At 32.2% G+C, this 21,045-nt stretch overlaps 1 protein-coding gene across 1 annotated transcript; it reads right to left on the bottom strand.

Annotated features, from left to right (window-relative positions):
- Positions 1–1,924: 1,924 nt before the first annotated feature.
- Positions 1,925–20,680, bottom strand: LOC106462986 (tubulin beta-2 chain-like). The gene is made up of 8 exons (XM_013922956.2): positions 20,504–20,680; positions 14,221–14,329; positions 9,434–9,544; positions 7,291–7,535; positions 6,572–6,925; positions 5,619–5,758; positions 4,681–4,823; positions 1,925–2,320 (listed from the first exon to the last, which is right to left on the bottom strand). The coding sequence occupies exons 1-8, from the start codon at positions 20,558–20,560 to the stop codon at positions 2,139–2,141; spliced, it is 1,341 nt and encodes a 446-aa protein (XP_013778410.1). The 5' UTR covers positions 20,561–20,680; the 3' UTR covers positions 1,925–2,138.
- Positions 20,681–21,045: the final 365 nt, after the last annotated feature.

Here is a 21,045-nt window from a genome sequence, read left to right as displayed (position 1 = left end):
AATAAAGAAATATGCCAAAACAATAATATTAAAATCGACTGTTATGTACACATGTTAATTTGTGTGTGTACGTTTTGTTAAAACTTAACCAAAAACTTCTTCTATTGCAAAAATTTAAATTAGTTTTTCATTTAATCTTGTTGCATGAAAATAACTAAATGTTTATAGTATCGTTTTATGCTAATAAAGGTTATGTTTTATATTTCAAAGAAAATCACGTGCAATAAGCATGCTTGTTTCCGAGTTTGAAGTGTAATTCATAAAATTTTTGCAAATTAAATATTTTGTTAAGTTTTGAGAATTCTGTTAATAAGTGCACAAACATGGATGACCGATTCCAATTTTTAAAGGGTGTTATAAAGTCATTCTGTTTTTAACAAGTGCATAAACAGGGATAATTAAAGAAAACCTTTGAAGGTGGGGTGAGTACTCATGGTATCAACATTGCCGGAGGTGGTTTTTACTTTTCAAAAACTTCTAGAAAGAGCATATCTTAGCGGCCAAATATTCGTTTTTATATAGTTTTAAAAAGAATGTGAACTGGGTTAAATACCACAATTCTATATATTTCTACATGTTCTTCTAGTATGACAAAAATAACTCACCAAATGTGTAGATTTGTCCTATACAGGCTTTACCGAAACAATCAAACTGTTTCTTTTCATTCCGAAATAGTTCAAATTTTTACTACGCCAATATATCAAGGACATAATATACACCTCCTATGAATAATATGTGGGCTGTTTTATTAAAGCACTAAAACTTACAAGGTGAGAATAATTGAAATAGCTCATCTCTGAATAGTTATTTGTTAAGGGATTTTACACTGTAGTAAAATATTCTTTCGTTACCTTGTTGTAGAAAGACGAGATGAAGCCTTTTCTAGAGCTATTACATTCCGTTTAGGCACGAACCTAGCCACTATTTACGGGTACCTTCATGCCCCATGACAAGTATCGGTAAGCTTTGTTTGTTTTGAATTTAGCGCAAAGCTACACGAGGGCTATCTGCCCCTAATTTAGCAGTAAAAGACCAGAGGGAAGGCAGCTAGTCATCACCACCCACCGTCAACTCTTTTACCAACGAATAGGAGATTAACCCATTGCAACGCCCCCTCCCCCCCTGCTGAAAGGGCGAGCTTGTTTGGTGGGACGGGGATATACATAACGATCGATGTATATAAAATAACTTTTATTCATAAGATACGCTAACTGTTATAATTAACTTTTGCTATTTTTTTTGTAATTATTTTGTAATGGTAATTATTTTCTTGGCCGTCTGTGACCTAAAAGCATCACTGAATCACATGAAATTCACTTATTTTTCCCAGTTTTTTTTCTGTAAAATTAAATTATCTGTTGTTTCCTATGATGGGTTAAAAAAAATGTAAAATTCACCTATTTTTCCAAGTTTCCCTGAAACCATTTAAATACAAGGCTTCTTCAAAGCTAAGATGTACAGGGTCGTAGAGTAAACCCTAAGCTTAAGTAAGCTTTGAAAACTTGTATTTGACAGCTTGACTGAATCTATATTCTAAATTCAACGAGTGTCCATGCAGGTAAAAGTACACACACTGATTTAATGTTGAGCTCCATAATAAAAAATGTTCATCTTGTGTTGATTTTTGTCCTGTCTCTTTATTTCATTTAAAATAGTACGTTAGTAGGAATTATTATTACATAATTTCACACCTTGATCAAATATCTAGTTTTGTGAACTTATAAAGCTAAGCTCAAATCTATATTCAGTGTACATGTTATTGCGAGTGTGCTAATGCATATTTTTTATATTTCTTTATTAAAATGTAATTCTTGTAATTCAAAAGGTATTGTTCTCTCAACAACTAGATACTTTAATAGCTTTTTATAAAAAACATTTCCTTTACAGTACTGTAACACAGTACAAAGTAAACAGTTCAACAAAATTTCACAAGTAAATTTTATTTTACAGATAATTTTTACACCAGGGCAATATTGATCTGTATTTTGCTTCATACAAAAATTATATTTCCTGTACAAAGAATTAGTTAATCTAGAAAAACGAAATAAATGCATAAACCTCTTTCACCAATTATAATCTGGATATCAGGTAATGCTACTGAATGCATTAAACACCCAGTGAATTGCAAAACTGCAATTTTACTCCATTTCGTCCACAGGCTCTTCTTCATCAAACTCGCCTTCATCATCAGCAGTAGCTTCCTGATACTGTTGGTATTCAGATACCAAGTCGTTCATGTTAGACTCAGCCTCAGTAAACTCCATTTCATCCATCCCTTCTCCTGTATACCAGTGCAAAAAGGCCTTGCGGCGAAACATGGCTGAAAAGAAACAAAACAAACAACTTTTAATATTTTACAACATACTGAACAGCTCATTTCTGGCATCAAAATAATTGATGTCTAAAAACTGTCTTTAGTTACTGTCTCAACTACTGCAAGTCTTCAAACAATTATATTTAAATAGCATTTATTTTCTACAGCCTTGTGTTGGTGGCATTAAACACAGTAGTTTCCCCACACAGTGATATTTTTGGTTTGTAAATGTACATATAACAATCAGTACAAACAAAAACAGTTTTTACTCAGATTTAGTTGAAAAGTAATAAATGTATTAAGATTTACGAAAATATTCCCAGATAAATTAACTTGACTGATATACAGACATTTTCTGACCTTACTGATGTGTAGGAAAGATTAAGTAACACTACTCTTCCTTGCAATAGGAGCAGGTCTCACTACACATTTTCTGACCTTACTGATGTGTAGGAAAGATTAAGTAACACTACTCTTCCTTGCAATAGGAGCAGGTCTCACTACACATTTTCTGACCTTACTGATGTGTAGGAAAGATTAAGTAACACTACTCTTCCTTGCAATAGGAGAAGGTCTCACTACACATTTTCTAAGTAGGTATCAAAGTGTAATTTATTGTGTTACAGCCATTTACTTGACTTTTATGATAAACTTAAAAATAACTTTAGTCCTTTTTTAGTTTAATTTTTACTGGAAAATAAAATAAAAATTAATACATGGTATTGTTCTTACTTACACAAAACTTTACACTCTCCCTATTTAAATGTGTGAAACTCTTCAACCTTTTAACTAAATTTAACACTTGGATTTTCTCCACCTTGCAGTTATGTACATTTTAAAATTAGAGATTTGCTGAAATTAAGTAATAAAACTCACAAAAATGAGTAGTAAAGAGCTAAAATAGCAGTACTTAATGCCAGCTATTTAAATATGTTTTCACATTAAAAAATAAATATTTACAAGATGGAGGAATAACAGGTGTTAAATCTAGTTGGAAAACTAAATAACCTCAAATTACTTTGCAATATGTGTACATAAAACACTACACTAAGTCAAAATTCATAAAGACAAAGGTACAGTAATTAGCATTACCTATAATTAAATTAACTGGATTAATGAGATATATAGTGCAAAACTGCAGTTCTAAAGCTGTTTATTGTGTGGATTTTTTTTTATCTAGTGTGCTTTACACGATTTCATGTTTGTCAAATTTGTTGGCATTTTTTCTAATAAATTCAAGTACTGTAAATAACTTGTAGCTACAATGTAGTTGAAATAGACTAGATGTCAAATAACAAATAAAGTATAATTTTCAAACGTAACTAATCAACTTTAAGATATAACACAAAACAAGGGTTATGCTTCAAATATGCCAAAGTCTCATCAGTCCCTAAAAAATACGACTTGGGAATACAGATGTCTGTCCACCGGGATTGCACTTAGCAGAGCCAGATTTTTCCTAGTATCGGATCTACTACTGAGAGTAGGTTAATTCGACTACTTAAATAATTATGTCCCTGAATGTGAAATACTGAAAATGTGTACAAAGTTTTGTAAACAACTTTTTTTTAATATGAATTCCATAGTCCTTACTTTTAGACTGTGGTTAGAAATACCACAGCTCTCTCTTTCTCTTTATACATACACATACATACATACATACATACTATATATATATTGACATATTTCAGCCAGTCCTACTAGCAGAGTAATATCACATGGGAAAATGGAAGTCCATACATACATTGTATATGAATATAAAGAAAAGGAATATAGAAAAAAACAATTATATGTATAGGTACGGCTTACTAAGAGCAACTGTTATAGGTATATGATAATTTTCATATACACGTGTTGTCAAAATTTAACAAAATTTACTTTATTGCAAAATTTCTAAATCTAATTTTGATACAACACAATGGCATCAAAATGATTTTCTAAAAGCAAATTTTCAGTGTTGTTTTTTATTTTATGTTACATTTTTCTATTTTAAAGAAATAGTACATACAATAAGAAAGTTTGAACATGTTTTATTTGAGTTTTGAATAGCTTTGCTGTGTAATTTTCTAAAATTTTGTTTACAAAGCAAATGTTCTGTGGAGTTCTGAAAAATCTGTTAACGCATGCAAAAACTTGGACGACTAATTAAAATCTTTATAGGTGAAGTGAGTATTTGTAGTGTGAACAATGCCAAAGATTATTTTTAGTTTTAAAAGAGCTTTTAGAAATAACTTATCTTAGTTGCCAAATCATTAATTTTGTATGGTTAGATAAGAATGCAAATCGAGTGAAATATCACAATTCCCTATATACTGTCGAATTTTGACATGTTCTACTAATTTAACTATAACGAAGAAAACCTTTACCTGTAAACTGTTCTGCTATTCTCTTGAAAATTTCTTGGATAGCTGTGGAGTTCCCAATGAAGGTAGCTGCCATCTTGAGCCCACGAGGTGGGATATCACAAACAGCCAGTTTAACATTGTTAGGGATCCACTCAACAAAGTAGCTATCAGAGGAAAAATGTAACTGTATGAGATAACTTAAATACCACATCATCTAAAAATATCCAATGATGGGATCACAAGCTGTCATCATAATTTTGACATTAAACAGTTCCATCCTAATTTTAAACCATTTTTAACAGACTAAAAGCAAAATAATGAAAGATTATCTTAAAATCTAATACTTTCATTAATAAAAGTATTAATAATTAACATAAAAGCTTTCCATCCAAAATTAATATCTCTATCAACATTAATAAATAAAAACATATTATTGGCAGGCAGCCTAGTCACCATAGAGTTGAGACTACATGGTTCACGTATATCTATGGTCTTTAATTCATTAACCAACATTACATTGATGATGTCCCCCCCACCCAACCATCCTAAAATGTAGAACCTTAGCTTAATCCTAACAATTTAAAAATTGAATATAAAAAACTTAAAACAGGTGACAAACTACATTACGTACAACAATGAACAAAGACTCAGTTATTTAAAAAAATCAAAACTCGCCACTATAGCAGTAAACCGGTTTCATCCTAATTTTAAAGTTTACAGCTTTCAAATAGAAACTGAGCAAATTATCAAGACAATGTTTAACAGTAAATACAGACTTAAAGTTGACAGGTAATAAGAATTAGTACTTGTACAAAATGTAGGATTACTTCAGAATAACAGAAAAAATAAAAAATTCTTTCATGAATTTAACTAAGTAGCATAACCAATTGATAGCATAGAGATACTCATGGAATATTATCTATTTAATAAATCTTAAGCACATAAACAATTTACAATACCTGCTGTTCTTATTTTGTATATTCCACATCTGCTCATCAACTTCTTTCATGCTCATTCTTCCCCGGAACATTGCAGCAACTGTCAGATATCTACCATGACGAGGATCACATGCTGTCATCATGTTCTTGGCATCAAACATCTAAAAGGTATATGAATATTAATAAGATTGGAAAATTACAAAACAATAAAAGTTGAGTTGAAAAAAAAAAGTTTTTTTTCCTTCAAATGACAGCTTCTTTCTAGATTGGAACAGCAGCATGAACAAAAAATGTACAATTCAAACCATTAAAGCTACTTATTAATGCTCAATGATATTCCTTGCAATTGTTTTACACAGTTTTCATCTCTACTTTTGGATTCATACATAATGCTGACCAAAATAGTATGCATTTTGTGTTTGAGTACTTAGGTGTACTAATTAAAATTTTCAGTCACCATGTAATTTGACTTTCAGTTTTGAGTTTCTTCTATTTATTTGTAAAAAACCAAGATAAATATCTTATTCTTTAAAAAATACCCCCCCCCTCAATTTGACAGTTTATCTTACATTATCTTTTGATTTTACGTATATTTAAGTTAACTTAAATTATCATGAAAATATTTGCTTTTTGAGGAATCAGACATAGTTATTAAGTTTCAAGTAAAATAAAAAACAAACTACTGCTTAAAGAAATTAAACTTTTCACACATAAGTAACATTTTCAGTAAAAAGTATAGCCAACTAAACTATATAGATAGTGACTGTAAACTGATTAATAAAATTAGAGTTAATCATAAAAAATAAACAGAAAATTATTACATTTAAAGATATTACTAATGTCAGAATACAATGTTTTAAACATGACTTACATTAAATTATTCTGTTAATTACTTCACATAACTGTGCTTTAAAATTTATCAGAGATAAATGTTTAATTACACCTATAATTTTTTTGCTTGTTTAAGATCTAACCTGTTGCGTCAATTCTGGAACTGTTACAGCACGATACTGCTGGCTTCCTCTTGAGGTTAGGGGAGCAAAGCCAGGCATAAAAAAGTGTAAACGTGGGAATGGCACCATGTTAACAGCAAGTTTGCGAAGATCTGCATTCAACTGGCCAGGAAAACGAAGACATGTGGTTACTCCAGACATTGTGATAGACACAAGATGATTCAAGTCGCCGTAAGAAGGAGAGGTTAATTTGAGTGTTCTGAAGCATATATCATAAAGGGCTTCATTGTCAATGCAGAAGGTTTCATCAGTGTTTTCAACAAGCTGGTGAACTGACAACGTGGCATTATACGGTTCTACTACCGTGTCTGAAACCTGTAAAATAAGGCAGCACTTCAAGTTTCACAGTTCTTTTTGAATAACTCTTATTACTTAATATTGTTTTTGAATTTGTATTTACATATTAAAAAACATATATACTGTTTTATAAATGGGGTAAGTTAAGCTTCTCAGTTTATTTTTTCTGAAGTTTGCAAGGAAAATGGACTCCTTCCAATATCAACAACAAAATATAAATAAATTCAAAGGAAAATAGATAATTTCACTTTAGGAAATAAACAAGCTCCTAATTAGAGTTGTTTTTAAGCTTTCTAAGGTATTTATGGGAACTTTAATATATTTTTAAATGACAAAATATAAACATTTATGTTTCATAGAAATAAAGTTTCTTTATCTCTCACCTTTGGGGATGGGAAAACGGAGAAAGTGGTCATGATACGATCAGGATATTCTTCTCTCACTTTGGAAATAAGCAAAGTACCCATGCCAGAGCCAGTGCCACCTCCAAGTGAGTGTGCAAGCTGAAATCCCTGTAAACAGTCACAACTTTCAGATTCTTTCCTGACAACATCCATCACGTTTTCTATCAGCTCTGCACCTTCAGTGTAGTGACCTTTTGCCCAGTTATTTCCTGCACCAGACTGACCTATAGCAATAAGTTGGTAAATAAGTACAAAAACAAAATAAATGAAGAAATTTCTCTCAACTTGAACTACAGATATTGTTAACATTTTATAAAATGGGATTTTATTTTTCTTTATCTACATACAAGAAAAACATTGTTGGGAAACAGACAAAAGTCAAACAAAACTTTGTACCTTACGTTATTCAGTAAGCAGAGAAAATTAGAGTACAATAACTTCCTAGTCATTAAAAACTATGACTCCTGCCTTCAACACAAAAATCATGTCAATTAAGTACATTAACATTTTACAGCAGGCTTGTGCAATTTGCAGAAATCGAGTCACGAATTTCAATTACAACAATACCTACAGTAACTGAAATTTCTTAACATATCCTCTCAAAACTGGTAAGATTTTGTTAAAGATCATAAGTATCTTGTACACAAAGAATGACATTATTATAATTAAGTTTTTACAAAAAATGTTATTTTTTTTATTGTATTTACTTGCATTCAAATTATTAACATATTGAGTGCAAGGTGATTTTCATTTTAAGTATAAAATAATTTTCATATTTCATTTGCATAATTTCTAGAATCTTCTAAAAGAGAAAAGTTTTTTTAAAGCAAATGTTTATATTTTATTTTTCATTTTCTTCACCATATCACTAACCTATTATCATCAATATACAATGCAATGTAACAATTAAAATTAGGAAATAGAAAAAAACAATACATATCTTTTAATTATTTGTAGAATATTTTTAAAGATTTTTCCTTTTGTTAAATTCATAATTTCAGGTCTTGTCCTTTACCACTTATTCTTCATCTTGACACAAGTCAACAGTGCCCTCGAGGCATATTAAAGTTTATTTTTGAAACATATAACCCTTTGGCAAAAGTTTATTCAGCGTGTAATATCATAAGACTTGAGAACTGATGCAAAATTTTATGTACATTTAAAAAATGTTTAAACCTTTTGATTTTGCATTTTAAAACATAAATAATACACAATTAACTAAAATATAATAGTAAGACCTAAATACAATTTAAATTGTATCACTAACTATAACATATTTAGGTAAGGGTTATAGATGATCACGCAGCCAACAATATTACAGTCAACAAGACATACCCCTTGCTAACAACTGCATGCCAATTTCAAAATAACCAATGTTAGATTATGGTGTAAAATGAGCTCTTTCTATAATTATACACATGTGTGTGGCATCTACATGTAGGCTATAAAGCTCAAAAAATCTGTTGAGGGTGGAGGTGGCACCTGTCAGGAGTTGAAAAAATTTATTATTTGTTTCTAATGTAATCATTCAGAGAATTTTGAAATCAATGAGTCAAAAGATTATGTAAGCAACTTATTGTCTAGACGTACTTCTAATGAACTACCATTGTATTATTCAAGATACAGAGAGCCAAATAGAAAATTTTCATAGCTTGTTGGTCACATGACAATACATCTAGTTTTTTTAAGTAGTTTTATAAAGGTTTATTTTGAAATAAAGGACTTAAAACTCGGATAACATAAAACTTTGAATCATAATATACAAGATTATATTAATTTCATTCACACATATATTGATAGTAAAGGTGTTTAATTAAATTTTGAATGTAACAGTGACTTGTGCAGAAAAGTGTTTAAAGGGACTCCACATACAAAAGAGTTAAGCAAGTTTGATATAATGTGTTTGGTGTTAATAGGTAAATTCTGATCATGTGTTATGAAGTTGAGGTAGTTGTACTGATGTGGTACTATAAGGGTTAAGTTTAGGTGATTTTCTGGAAAAATTATTTCCGTCCACTTTTTTTACAACGTAAATTAGAAATTTTTAAAATTATTTCCCAACATTTTTCAGGCAACTGGAATGAAATATCTAACAAATATCATGAATGGCATTAACACTTACCAAAGATAAAGTTATCTGGTCGAAAGAGCTGTCCAAAGGGACCAGATCGAACAGAGTCCATAGTTCCAGGTTCCAGATCAATTAAGATGGCTCTGGGAACATACTTGCCACCTTTAAAAAAAAAGTTAATGCTCTGTTAAATCCAGTTATAGTTTTGTTAGTTATGACAAAATAATAGTCACTAATATCTAGGTCAGAAATCAGTTTAAAATCACATTTACCACTTGACCTCGACATGTACTGGAAAAAATAAATCATGATTCACAGCTGATGAATATAGTTGTTTCTTCTGAGTTAAGGTGCTTAAAATATTATAAATAAAATGAAAATAATGTAATAATGAAAATATTAAAGGTTTTATAAATCAGGCTTCACAAAGACCACACAAATAGCTGTATACCTACTGAAATTCATTATTTGAATCACAGACTCCTTTGTTTTGCTAGACCTGCTACTACTACTGTTATTGTTGTTGCTATATTATTAGTATTGATTAGTGTTTCTATTGATGGTTTACAGTTCATGATGCTGACTAGTAAATCTCACTATCTAAGCACCAAATCCAAATTGGTTAGGTTTAAACTAGTTCAAGTAAATGATGTGTGGAATGAAGCTAAGCTTACGGTCAAAGATAAGCCCCAAGAACTTTGCCTCAGGGACCACACGAATAACTATATCGCCGAGACGGAGCTCGGGATCGGGGTAGATACTCCGTTGGCGGAAAAAATGCATGCAAACGGTTTTGGAAAAAGAAAATTTAAAACCATTTGCAGTGGTCCATGTCAACAACCGATTGAGGGCAGTCTGAAGCTGCCACTCAATAAACCTCATGTTCGACGACTGACACGAGATGTGGAAGTCATCGACATAGAGCCCATTTGCAACAGTCGGAGAAAGATTTGTAGTGATGGCATTAATTTTAACACTTAAAAGTGTGACACTCAAGACACAGCCCTGAGGGACTCCAAGTTCCTGTGGAAAGGAACGGGAAAGAGTTGAACCCACACGGACTTCGAATCGCCTGTTCAGTAAAAAGTTGTGAATAAAAATGGATAAATGGCCATGCAACCCATAGAAGTGGAGGTCCTGCAAAATTCCATACCTCCACGTAGTGCCATAAGCCTTCTCATGATCGAAGAACACAGAAACAAGATGTTCTCTCTTGAGAAAGGCTTCCCTCATCGACGGAACCCACACTGGGTGGGCGAGAGGAGCATGTTTGATTCCAGGAACCAAACAAGACGAGCATTAACCATCCTCCCTAGGACCTTACAAAGGCAACTAGTCAAAGCGATGGGACGATAATTAGAAGGAATCTTGGTATCCTTCCCAGGTTTAGAGAAAGGAAGGAAAATAGCCTGGCACCAAGCATCAGGAAAAACATGCTCCTGCCAGATCTGGTTAAAAATAACCAGAAGAATAGCAAGAGAGGCAGGAGAGAGATGGCGCAACATCTCATAATGAACATCATCAGGTCCGACCGATGAAGAGCAAGTTTGAGTTCCACCACTGTAAAGGGGTGATTATAATCATAGAGACGATCGGCCCGAAAGGAAAGAGGTGATCGCTCTGCCTGAGACTTTATGGCCAAAAGGCAGGGGAAGAAACAGAAGTGCTAGAAGCATGAGAAAAGCTTTGGCCACGAGTATCGGAAATGCTCTGGACATCAGCAGCTTCCTGGCCATTGGAGAGCAAGATGGAAAGCGGATGGGAAGCATACCTCCCAGTGACTTTCCGAATCTTGTCCCGTACAGTTTTGGAACTGGTGGTAGAAGAGATGCTAGTAGTGAACTTAATCCAAGACTCCTTTTGGCTTTGAGACATCGAACCTGCCGAGCATGGGCCCACTGATAAACAATGAGGTTAGAAAAAGAGGGATACCGTCGGAAGGTATCCCAGGCCCGTTTTTGAGCCTGCCGTGCCTCCTGGCAGACAGGACTCCACCATGGACGAGGATACCATGGAAAACGTGTCGAGGTCTTAGGAATAGAATGAACAGCCGCCTGGACAATACAGTCAGTCACTGCCACCACACAATCGTCTATTGATGGCAGACAGATGAAGGCAGGATCAAGTTCAGAGAGAGAGAGAGAGGTGAAAGATGGCCAATCAACCTGGTCCAGCTTCCACCGTGGCACTCGGGTCGGGTGGCACTGACCATGGCCAACCTCTCTCAGTATGATAGGAAAATGATCACTGCCCCGTGGATCACTGTTGACCATCCAAGAAAAGCGAGTGAAAAGTGCAGGGGACCAAATCGAGAGATCAATCGCAGTAAAAGACTGACTAGGTGCATGAAAATAAGTTCATGTTCCAGTATTGAAGAGAGAAAGGTTGTGATCCGAGAGCATATGCTCTATGGAACGATCCCTCCCATCAATATCAGCACCACCCCAGAGGGGGTTGTGATCCGAGAGCATATGCTCTATGGAAAGACCCCTCCCATCAATATCAGCACCACCCCAGAGGGGGTTGTGATCCGAGAGCATATGCTCTATGGAATGACCCCTCTCATCAATATCAGCACCACCCCAGAGGGGGTTGTGTCCATTAAAGTCTCCAAGAAGTAATAAGGGAGGTGACAACTGATCAACGAGAGCATCAAGGTTCGATTGATCATAAATTTCCCCAGGAGACAGCTAGAGAGAACAAACAGTGATGGCACAACCCAAGGAAACACGTATGGCTACGGCCTCCCAGGGTGTATCGAGGGACACAGATATGGAGGGCACATGCTGGTCGACCAGCAGTGCTACCCCTCCGTGTACCCGCCCATCACACAACCTGTCATTCCGGTACAGAGAAAACTGCCAAAAGGTGACTGTATCAGCAAGTTTCAGAAATGTTTCCTGTAAGGAGACATACGGAATGATAGGAGTCAATCAAGGTCTTAATGTCATCAAGATTAGAACGAAAACCTCGACAGTTCCACCGTATCAAATTTTGTTAACAACAGCTTACTAATTTAAAATTTATAGCATGAAAACCATAAGAAGCCCAAAATGGTTGTGAGGTCCGTCCCAGGGACCGAGCCTGTGCTGAAAGAGTTAATATGTGAAACAATTAATTATAATACAAAATTTTTGAAGAATAATGTTGTTGCTAATACCAGTTCCAAATCTAATAGTAAGAAAAGAAGTGAATAACCACAATTTGCTAATACCTATAAACGGTAAGGCCAGCAATTAAATATCAGATAGGAAAAAATTAAGAATTTATAAACAAATATTTTACATTCTCTTGTTGTTGTAGTGAATGAAAGGTGATAACATTACAAACATTAAAGTCAATTATTTATAATTCATGTGTATTATGTAATTTACAATCTATAAAACTTGATCTTTTACAAAAACTACCACAACTACACACAATTGACAGTATACCCTTTGCACATATTCTTAGATATAAAAAAGACCAGAAGTTCAACTGTTTAGCATTACTATGTTTATAACCACTTAGAAATCATTTCATCCACAAAATCTACAAGAAAACAAAAACATATTGATGTTTATCACTATCTTTTAGATGCTTTTATACTTACTTAGGTCTAGCTATCAACATCAAATACTAGCCTTGCATATTAACTCAGAACAGCATCTATATACTTAAACAATTATCAAAATGAAACTATAAATACTCACTAAACACACAAGTAGATACAAAAAAGTATACTTATAATTCACAAATATTTTAATAAGGAAACAAACTAGTTTCTTCACAAAATAGCAATACACATAAAGATCTTTTTAATGACACTACATAACCTAATACACCCCACCACTTATTTTTCAGGAAATCAAAAATTACCCTTTTAATCTGTAAAGTTCTGGCCTCCGCTCTACTGTAATAACCCAAACACTGTGTTCCAACAATCCAATAATCAAAATATTGCAAGTATAATTTTTCTTTATTATTTTCAATTAGTTCAAGTTTGTTCAGCTTAATCAATTAGTCATAACTCAAGAAAATAATCAACTTCTTTGATACCTTAAGTGAATTATCCAATACTATGCAAAAGATCATTTTCCTCTGTAACAACATTAAGAGAGTTCCCATCTATATTAAATGGGATTAAAATTATAATTAATCCAAACCATTTGTTAATACTTCAAAATCCTCAATACACTACAAATATACGAGTTTAATTTACATGATTTACATGAATAATACTGTAAGAGGCATATTAATAAAGGCCCAAGCACTAACCCATAAAGTACTACTAGTAACAAGGGTCAATGATGAAATTAAGTTGAATGGATGTCACCTACCTGTTGTAAAAACATAAGTGTAGAGGAGAACATTTTGAAAGTCTTCTACTGTTTCATCTTCAAAACTTGTGTTTCTACAACAGGCAGTTGCTGTCCATTCAACTAAATTTCATCAGGAATACTCTGCCTAAATAATCTATCAAAGAACAAGGGTCCAGTTTGACTGGATTCGATTTTTAAGAACCTTTTGCTTCCTCCAATCCAACATCCCTATATTTTTTCCAACCCTTTCTGATGTAGCATTCTTGGCTAATCTTTTGTGTGACACCTTATCAAACTCTTTTCGAAAATCTATTTATGAAAATACAACACCTTTTCCACCCTTCTGATAACAAGTAATATCCTTGAAATAATATAATAGACTCCCAAGGCAAGAATTCCCTTTGGTGAATTCATATTGGCAATAACACATTAATAACTCTTTCCTTGATAATACAATACATTTAACTTTAGAAATATTACCTTATTATAATCAGTGTAATGTCCTTAGTCTTAAACTGGGTTAATAATGAACCTTACCTGAAGCTTCATTATAGTAAACATTAATTCTCTCTAACTGCAAGTCAGAATCACCGTGATAGGTTCCAGTTGGGTCAATACCATGTTCATCAGATATCACAGACCAGAACTACAAAACAAAAGAATACATTTGTTGGCTTTAAAGAAAGAGAAAATAATAAATTTTATATTGTACACTCATAATTTACAGACACTAAGCACAAAAAATATGTTAAGAATAGACTTATTTGCTATACACATTGATTGGAAAGGAAAAACAATTTTCAAAATTCTGAAGTAATACCAAACACAGTAAATAATAAATTAAGCTTTCTCAAGATTTGTACTCTTAGACAGAGTAGCACTAAATTATACATACACACACACAGCTATTGCAGTACACAAGCATACGAAAGCACCAAAACTTCAAGTTCCAGTAATTTAAGTTTTCCTATACAATACAGTAAGATGGCTTTTGAAGCTCATATTGTTATTGTTTTTTTTTAATAATAACAGGCAGGTGCAGCTCATACAGGAGGCTTAGTCTTTCCAAATAAGCCATCACTCAGAGGTCATTATTCTCACTGACTCAAAAAATATTATTCAATATACGTGTGGAGAGAGGGATAGTCCGAAAGGTCAAAAGAAAGTGTATGCGAGTTACTGAGGAAAGTTTATTTATTTAGGAGAATGAGCTGATTCCTCCCAATTGTGCAACCCTCTGTAACCTGTAATTTATATATATATATCCAATATCTGGTTCATCCCCAATTCTATCCGAAACCACACGTCTATTGTGTATACAAGTTTCTTGCCAAAACAACATCAAATCCAGTTGATATCCTAATTTGCTTCTAGATTATTATACTTCATTAGATATTGATACAGAAAATCCACAAAATAATCCACATTATTCATCCCTAACTGCTTTGGCCCTATCATAATTTACAGATATGTTTAGATTTGTAGGTCTAAGAAGCATTTTTCAACTACAGCAACTATATAAGTTATCAAAATAACGAAGTAAATGTAGACCCAACAATGTCATGTTTTCAGACAAATCAAATTATTATTAAAAATATCAAGATGTCTTTCTTTTTTAGTTTTTGGTTGGTTATAACATAGGCTTCATGAATAAAAATGTTTTCTTTAGAAGTTTTTAACACAATCAAATAGTATGTCTTTAATGAAATGATAATACATCAGAACTATTAAACAAGTATTCTTCACCACCGTATTGGCTTTCACTAGAGCTGAGTGTTTCATCAATTACATACAAGCATTGATTAGTGTCATATAAAACAATTAACTAATCAAAATTAGTGTTTAAAATTATTACTGCTTCAATTGTTTCAACTATCCAAGTAATCAAAATATTGCTACTATTTTTTATTAATTCAAAGTTGTTCAAATTAATCAATTACCATCATAATTCATGAAAATAAACTAACCAATTGAAATTAGTGTTTCTAGTTACTGTTTTTGATTATTCTTACTATTCGTGTTTCACATGAAAATAATCAATTAATAAACCCAACGATAAATTATAAAATGGCACTAACCATTTATCTCTATTTTCACCATTACTTATCAAGTAATACAAAACATTTTGTAAAGGTAAAATTATGTAGAGATGGTAGTGCCAAAAAAGAATGCAAACAAGAATATAGGGATGATACAGCAATACATAGATCATCCTACATGACTTTCAATATAAAAATGTAATGTTACACTGTAAAATGCACAAGTAAAAAATGGCTATAAGTTTGGTCAATTTGACTGATCTCGTAGTGAGAGTCTGAAATAATCAAGACATGATTTAACTTAACTTGGTTTTTCTTGTACACAACTCCTAGGCTCTTAGTTACACTACATTAATGCCTACACTGACATGACCATGATACTATGACAAACAAACTGCATATCAACAGTCAGGAATATATAACTTACAACTGCAGTAATATTAAAGTCAATTATGCATTTTTCCCCTGACTGAAAGTTAGTGTATTCTATGAATGTGTGTAATATAGTTTACTATTAAGTGTATTTTTTTTATTCCTTCATACATAATATAGGGGTTGGCTCCCTAAAAACACCAATTGTATAGTGTACAAATCATTGAGTATTCTATACATTACAGTCATCTATTATTGGCTGGTAATTCCGGTTTCACCCTGTACTTAAGCTTTTTAAAGAAACACCAGATTTCTGTAAGAAAGCTAACTTCAAGAGGTAATGATAACATATTTTACACTAGAATTAAAACTTTTTTTATAAATTTCGACTAAGTGATGACGTTGTTCACTGCCCAGAGCGGATTCACGTTTAAACTGATGTTAGTGATAAAGTAGCTGTAGAGCTATCTCAACTGAAACAAGAAGGAAGATGAAAAATTTGGTGGGTTGGTCACTTTCTGGTTTGGTATCTTAGTGATGGTTTCTTGCCTTGGTTTGGGTAGAAAAACACATGAAGGTAAGTGGCAATCAGTTTTTAAGGTAAAACTCTGTCACTGTTGATTTTTTAGCATGCATATTTGTATTATGCCTACTGAGTACCTTGGCCATCCCTAAATATATAGTCTACCACCTCTATCATACTATCCTGAATGAGCAAAACTAAAGTTATTAACAGTCCAATACCTGATATGGTCAAACACACGAATTTCCAAGCAAAAAATGCAGATCGGGAATATTTAGTACTACTTCGCAAATCCTTAATTCTATAAGAGAGTTAGTTGTTGTTTTTTGCTCCAAATTTAGTAGAATAATAAAACTGAAACAGTAAAGAATCATTGTTAGTAAAATAATACATGATTATTAATATTGGAGTATAAAAAAATTGAGATGGACAGTTATTTTGTACAAATGTAAACAGAAAAGATATTTCTAATTTTAATGCTGGCTGCCAACTAGATGTTGCAATTCCAAAGCTTGTTCTGAATTCTGGGATTTTAGTGGCTCAAATTCCAAGATTACAAGTTTTATTTATTTACATCATTATATTTTGGTTTAATAAAAAGTATCTGTATTCCTTTTCTAATTCAAATAATAAATCTTTGTCAGAGAGTGGTGTTTTTTTTTTACTTTATAGCCAGAAGCAATGACTTATAATAATCCAAATGAAGCACCAATAGAAATATCAATATTAATCTAGTTAAAACTGACTGGATGAATAAAATGGAACTTTCTAATCAACAATAAAAAAAACCTAAAATTTTAAGATGACAACAAGCATTTTAACTATTTTTAATGCTTTCTCTAAACATTGTCGACCAGCAAGATTTTGGAAATTTGATAACCTAAAATATGATAGAAATACTAAACCAATTTATAAAAAGTCTTAAAGCCAAAACCAAATACTATATAGTATGTTTGTCCAAAATTTCATTCAATTTGGTTAAATACTGCCACTGTAAGAACAAAAAAATCATTAGGGTGGGATGGGGGTATCAGTGACACACCTGTTATCAAAAAAGGATTAATATAATTCCTGGAATTTGATCCCAGGATTGCAACCCTCACCTCCAACAGCTCCATCTAAAGATATCTCCAAGACTACACAAACTCACACAAAATAGCTTAATTATGTAATTTACTTTTATTCACTATCAATGAAACACAATGATATATTTGAAAAACATTAAATAATGAATCACACAAGCACATGCCTACATTTTCTCTATAACAATCCCTATTGTACAACTACCTTAAATAAAAATATTTAAATAATTACTAACTATTTTTTCCAGTCAGCTACTCACCAAAAAAAAAAAAGCCATAACTGTTATGAAATATAAGAAAATTAACAATACATATTTTTTATTTTACTCACTATTATACAAACATCTGGCAAAACAAAAAACCTTATGAATCTTGAATTATTCCAAAAAGACAAGATATAAGGTTTCACAAAATCTATTTACTCAAAGTTTATGAAAAAATATAAGTTACTGAGTCACAAGACTAGAGGAAAGTATATATTGACTTAATATACTTCACAATGGCGAAATTTTCAAACTAGGAATTTCAAAGCTTTCAAAACACATATAGTCACATTAGACTGAAAATGAAATATACAAATAACATTGCTAAATATTTAGTTATTCTCTTGAACTGAGAACACAAATAAATTATATATGATGTATATATCCAGAAAATATATGCAACAGTTGATATAAATTAAAATAGGTCAACAAAACCAGTTTATCTGACATCACAGGCCCAAGTGCTTAAGTACAGACTTAAAAGGACATAGCATACGGTTGAACGCCTCTCACAAAAACAGGTCTTGTCTTCAGACCATATCAGGACATTCACCAGATCTTAGTTCAAAAATGTTTTAGTCCTATCTTAGTTATGTGTATTTGGCTAAAAAAAACTTGAAATCCAGTGTACTTTACAAGCTCTAAATTCAGTATGAACATGACAAGTACAAGTTATGTAGTATTACACTAAACAATGAATAAAATACACTACTCTTAAAATCCACATCAAAATCTTTGAATTAGAATTATGACAGAAATTTTGCAAATTTCTATACAGATTCTAGTAGTCACAATTTTAATGTTAAAACAACAATGAAAAAAGTACATTGAAAAACTGATTTTTAAAATACAGAAATCCACTGTAAAATCAATTTCATGATAAATAAATATCCAGGTAATAAACATTATAAATATGTTTTCTGAACTCTAGCAGAGCACACAAATGGAGTAAGCATAGAATGAAACTGGAAAGAGATTTCACCTCTGATGGCCACAAAGAACTTACCTTTGTTGCAGGAAGGAATAGAAAAAGCGAGGGAAAACAGGTAGGCAAATACCACGCAACATACATAGGCTAACACCATACATCTGTTCATAAAAACAGCAAGATTATACAGTAACTTTGCTTCACAACAAAAATAGCACATAAAAAGACACAAAACAAGTTACAAATTTATACCACTAATTCATATTTCAGGAGAAAGAAAAAGCCCACAGGAAATCCTAGGTTAGTTAAAAATCTTGCTTGCATAAATTTACTAATAAAGTAAGAAACACATAATTATTTATTTTGTGATTTTAATCATAGTTATTTTATACTTTACTTGAATAAATTCCCATATTTTACAGGTTCTTATTTAACAGCACTAATACAAAAATCTTTGAAATACATTAAATATACACAGGTATATAGATACAGGTGGACTATAGTTTCTTTTTGCATTCAACATGTATATTAGTAGAAAAAAAGATGTACACAAATGAGGTAATGATTCCAGCGTGTGCAGGACTTGCCACTTTGAGGAACCCTTTAATTCTAAGTAATATTACCTCTGATGTTAGTTCCTCTACACATAAGCTTAAAAGGGTTGTCAGATGTATCAGTTTATTCTTGGAATTCTTCTCCAAGATGGCTTAACTCTTGTATAGTTTTCCCATAGCAATGAGTGTAAAGTATTCATGACTGAGGTGTTCAAAATTCATGTAGTATAAGGACCTTTCTTGATCTTGTGAAGTTTTCCAGAGGCATTAAACGTTCATGTATACATGTAGTATTTGTAGTACTATTGTACTATTGCTACTTTATTTTCTGTCAGTGTCAGGATAACTGACTAAGTAATTATTTACATGCAGGTGTGAAATTCTGCCAGTATTCAAGGTACTGAGTAAAAGAAGTTATTTTTAAGTCGTTACTTATTTGAGTTGCTTTGTCGTTTTTTTTTTATGTTTACGCCCACATGTTTTCTTTTTAAAAAACGTGTTTACTTCACCCAGATGAGTATCTCTAGTTTTGTTTTTGAATTTGAGAATTTCACCCCAGTTTACACATGTCATGTATTGTGGGCCCAAAGGCTAAAGTAAAAATAAAGTTACTCAAATACTGGTAGTGTTATTGTGAGCTTAAGCTTTGCATTTCATTTCTAGTCTTTATATTACAGTATAAAGTAAATATCTTTACATTTTAATCAGCTATACTCAACCAGTCTCAAAGTTTCAGTGAGAGTTCTAACTTGAAGTGGGTGGGTAGCTACTTCTAAGTTCTATGACTTTAGTCTGAGTTAAAGAGCGCCTCAAGCTCTAATACTTTTAACCAAGATAATTAAGATTAATAATAATAGTAATGCTCAAAAAGAGTTAAAACAATTACATTTAAAATTTAACTAAACACTTGGAATTAATAGTATTAGTATTACTACTACTAGTAGTAGTACTAGATTAGAACTAGACCCTAACGTTAGACAATGGGGCAGTGCCTTTAGAATTAGAGAGTATTTTTAACACAGTATATATATATATATATATATATATATGAGTAATTACCTTTGATCCTATCTGGTTTCCGCACTGTCCAGCTTGTATGTGTACAATTTCCCTCATTATACTTTTGTAGTACTGACGTTAACAGTTCAAAACTAGTACTTTAACTTTCAAGGAATATGACTTGATATCTGCTCTTCCTTCCAACATTAACAGATCTGAGCAAAAACGGGTCATACAGCAGTTTGAAATACTCAAATCACGTCGTCATCATTATCATTTGATCTGTGCATGTCCAGCCAATTACATTGCTCGTTACGTAACAACATAAAAACCGGTTCGCTTGCAGAAGTTCGCTTCCAGTGTTCAGTTTTTATGTACTAGTCGAATTGAAATATAGGTATTAAATAATCGTGGGATCTCGATTTCAGTGTTTATCTTAATAACTGACATTTCGATTATTCGCTCAGCGCTAACTTACAAAAAAATTTAAGGTCTAGGGCGGATAATAAAAACGTTTCTCATACTAGTTTAAAAGTTTCTATTTATTTATTCAAGCAAAGGCTCTCGTTATTTTGTACATTAATTGTTTCATTCGACTCGTG

Source organism: Limulus polyphemus, unplaced genomic scaffold (genome assembly GCF_000517525.1).
Source record: "Limulus polyphemus unplaced genomic scaffold, Limulus_polyphemus-2.1.2 Scaffold1294, whole genome shotgun sequence".
In the NCBI taxonomy this organism is placed as follows: Eukaryota; Metazoa; Arthropoda; class Merostomata; order Xiphosura; family Limulidae; genus Limulus; species Limulus polyphemus.
This window is presented reverse-complemented; position numbering and strand designations above follow the sequence as displayed.

Excerpts from the sequence above, each read along its gene's own strand:
- LOC106462986 (XM_013922956.2), bottom strand. The coding sequence starts at position 20,560 with ATGAGGGAAATTGTACACATACAAGCTGGACAGTGCGGAAACCAGATA. Across the intron at positions 14,330-20,503 it reads GAAACCAGATAGGATCAAAG|TTCTGGTCTGTGATATCTGA; the intron begins GTAATTACTCAT and ends TTTGTTTTGTAG. Across the intron at positions 5,759-6,571 it reads TTCCAGAATTGACGCAACAG|ATGTTTGATGCCAAGAACAT; the intron begins GTTAGATCTTAA and ends TATACCTTTTAG.